Here is a 3,519-nt window from a genome sequence, read left to right on the forward strand (position 1 = left end):
CTTTCCCACATGTGGGGACAAGAAATTTTTGTAATCGTCAACTTATAGTGAATTTTTATAATTGGGTCAGACCCCGTAGTTTTTACCCATTCTGGGTTTTCAACTTAAAAGCTTCTGGTATCTTACTTGTTGTTTTTTTATATCTGAGTATGTGTTGAATCTTCGTGCAATGCTAGGATAACAATCTATTACTCTATGACAGTGAATTTTCTAACATGCATCAACCTACAACATATCACTTTAATCTTTAACATTACATCAAAAACATCACCATCATTTTATTTTTCATGCATAAATCTATGAGACCAACAAGTTAGAAGTATAAATATCAAAATTTGAGTGTTTGATGTATAAATACATATAAATTGTGAGGTATATGTGTAATTTTTTCTACTAAAACAAGCCGTAGGGCTACATTCCTACCTACAATAAGTCCAAAAATAGATAGCTGCAATAAATTCTATGACATCATACAACGATTATGGTTAGGTTTGGTATAGTGATGAATGATTGACGTAATTATGCTGTATTTATTATACAGAGATGAGAGGGGCTAGCCAGACAACCACACAAAAAAAGAGTAAATAAGAAGAGGGATTCTTATTCACAGAGATGAGTCACGAATCACAACTCACGAGGCACAAGCAAGAGAGAATGAGACAAGGTTACTCTTTTATCAACGAGGCAGAGAAATAGGCAAAGGAAATCGACATCGTCAGTAATGAAGAAAATACATTAACCCAAGATTGAGAGCTTTCACTCAATGTTTCTCCCTAGAGGCAAAGGCCACATCCTACATCCAATGCAAAGGCGATTAACAAATAGACCCTGTGACTCATGAGGTTATTAAGGATTTATGGTTTTTAATTTAAAATGGAATATAATATATTAATGTAAGATATATATAATTATAAATGTATAGTATTATGGTTTCCCTAATTATTTATCAGAACATTTTAATTTAAATATTTATTATTTAATATAATAACATGGTTTCATTTTTTTGTTTATATTTTTCATAAATTAATATTATTATATATTATAATTTATAAAATATAATTTTTACATATAATTATTTTAAATCCTTTTATATTTCGAACAATAAACTGTTAGTGTTTGGCTTGTTTAACTAACCAAACGAAAAAAAATTATTCACGTTCGTCTCATTTATTTATCAAACTAATCGAACACGAACTAATTGACGAACCGAACAGGAAATATTCACGAATAACGAGCTTTTTTAACAACCTTAGTGGTATGCATGCAAATCAATTTTTCATTTTTTGGGCTCATTTATAAATTAGGGAAAATAATAAATTATTTTGAAATCAATCATTCGAGAAGCATTTTACAATTTTCACACAAATTTAAAAAATATTATTGGTCTTAATTATATTTTTCTCAATTTATATGATGATGGTTGAAATGGACCCGTCATTGCAAAAATGAAATATTTCGAATATAATATTCATACAATAAGAAGCCTTTAAGGGACGTTGAATGTTTGGACGGATTTGGCTTTTTCTATTTTTTCCTCCATATTTAAAAAAATTAAATTATAGTATCCTAAGCTAATTGAATTTAGCTTAAAAATGCTATTTTTATTTAAATAACATTTTTATTGAATTACTTTATTCGATATAAAAAATGATATTTTTTGCAAAAATGCGGTCGCATTTCGCTTAATTAAAGATAAACATGTAATTACTTTATTGAATTATATTACGTGGGAATGTTTTATAATTGAGATAAATTGCACTCGATATATTCCAAGCAATTTCTTACAAAAATAGTGTAAATATTAAAATAGTTATTTAGGAAATAATTTACCACCTAACTCGTACCCCTAACCCACATTTCTATCATAAATGGAGAAAAAATTTAAATTTAATGATATTTAATTTTTAAAATTTGTTTAAAACCAGAAGTTATTATACGACCTCCAGCTATCCTCTAATGTGCCTAACAATTAAAGTACCATATCTTTAAAGCTAACTGTGTCAGACAAGATTCAAACCCCCGGGCTGAGGAGTCTCCAATCAACAGGCCATTGACGCCAACTCTATATATATGACCTAATTCTTATGTATTTACATATCTTATATCTAAATTTTACTTTTTATATTTATACCACTCCAATGTTTTATATCACATAAACAATATCACCATCATAACATCTTAAAAATAAAAGACTACATCAGGACTCCGCACGTAGAGTTACGTGCGGAGTCAAATGAAATCACGCCACCTAGAATAAAAAATTCTGTCTGGTAACACAAGAAAATATTCCTCCCGTATTATTCAGGTGTTATTGTGTGTTATTCAAGTATTATTGATGTGTTATTATGTTATTATAGCACTTGGAATATTCCGAGAACACAATAACACCTGAATAACATACAATAACACATGAATAATATAAAATAACATGTTGAGAATATTCTCTCGCGTTACCGGGTCTATCATCTCGGCATAATTTCATTGGACTCCGCATGCAACTCCACGTGCAAAGACCTGATGTAATATTTGCATAAATGAGATAACAAATAATTTATTCAGTGGCATGTATGTAAATAATCGTCCTTAATATCTAAGTTAAAGATATAATATTTTAGGATAATTTTATGAAATCTAAGTTTATTTATTTATATTCCAATTTTATACATTGGTCGACCATCTTAATTATAAATTCCAAAACACCTTCCTTTCCCCCAACCTCCTTTGTTCATATCTCTCTCCATCTCTCGAGCATGGGTGTCGTCGACGACCCAAGCGAATCCGGTCTGCTGCTCCTCCGGTTGGGCCGAGCAGGCCAGACCGCCACGCCGGCAAACCGCCGCCGGTTAAGGCGAGACCCTACGACAACATCACAACCGTCGGTTTTGAGCTCATCGGCGGTCTCAGGGCCTTCCCTGAGCCTTGGATTTTCAAACTGTGAAGTTTTGGTGAAGAACGAGGCGGAGGGAGGTGGGAGTGATGTGGAGGAAGGCGGCAGCGGCGGTTGCCGGAAAAAGCTCCGGCTAACTAGGGAGCAGTCGGCTGTTTTGGAAGATAGGTTTAACGAGCACAGCACGCTGCTTAATCCGGTCAGTTCTTTTTTTGTTCAAATTTTTGGGGAATTTACATACACAGCACCAATTCTTATGATTTCTATTCCAATTTTGAAATTTTAATTGTCCTCCAAAATAAGAATTGATATGGAAAAAAAATAAAAAAAATAAAAAAAACACGAGAAAAATTTGCGTACCTAAGACTTACGCAGCAACTCGTGTCACAGAGGTTATTCAGAGAATATTGGAGGGTTATATCCGCGTTATACCCCCTTTAACTTCCTTGTAACCTATCTGTAACATACTTGTACCTTCTAGTAAGTTTCACACTTCTGTTTTCATATATTTATATGTTACAGATGGATTCTTAACGTGGATATAACCCCCTAATACCCTCTGAATAACCTCCCTGACGTACACAACGCTGTGTACGTCTTACGTACGCAAATTTTTCACTCGGGCTAAAGTA

General features: G+C 32.6%; 1 protein-coding gene across 1 annotated transcript; it reads left to right on the forward strand.

Moving 5' to 3' along the window:
* Positions 1-2,734: 2,734 nt before the first annotated feature.
* On the forward strand, positions 2,735-3,086 carry LOC110033661 (homeobox-leucine zipper protein HOX19-like; the record flags this gene model as incomplete). Its single annotated transcript, XM_020737716.1, is given in 1 exon segment — positions 2,735-3,086. A coding segment is annotated over 1 exon segment (336 nt), but the record flags the coding sequence as incomplete, so codon positions are not given.
* Positions 3,087-3,519: the final 433 nt, after the last annotated feature.

This window comes from Phalaenopsis equestris, unplaced genomic scaffold (genome assembly GCF_001263595.1).
Source record: "Phalaenopsis equestris unplaced genomic scaffold, ASM126359v1 Scaffold001249, whole genome shotgun sequence".
NCBI lineage: Eukaryota > Viridiplantae > Streptophyta > Magnoliopsida > Asparagales > Orchidaceae > Phalaenopsis > Phalaenopsis equestris.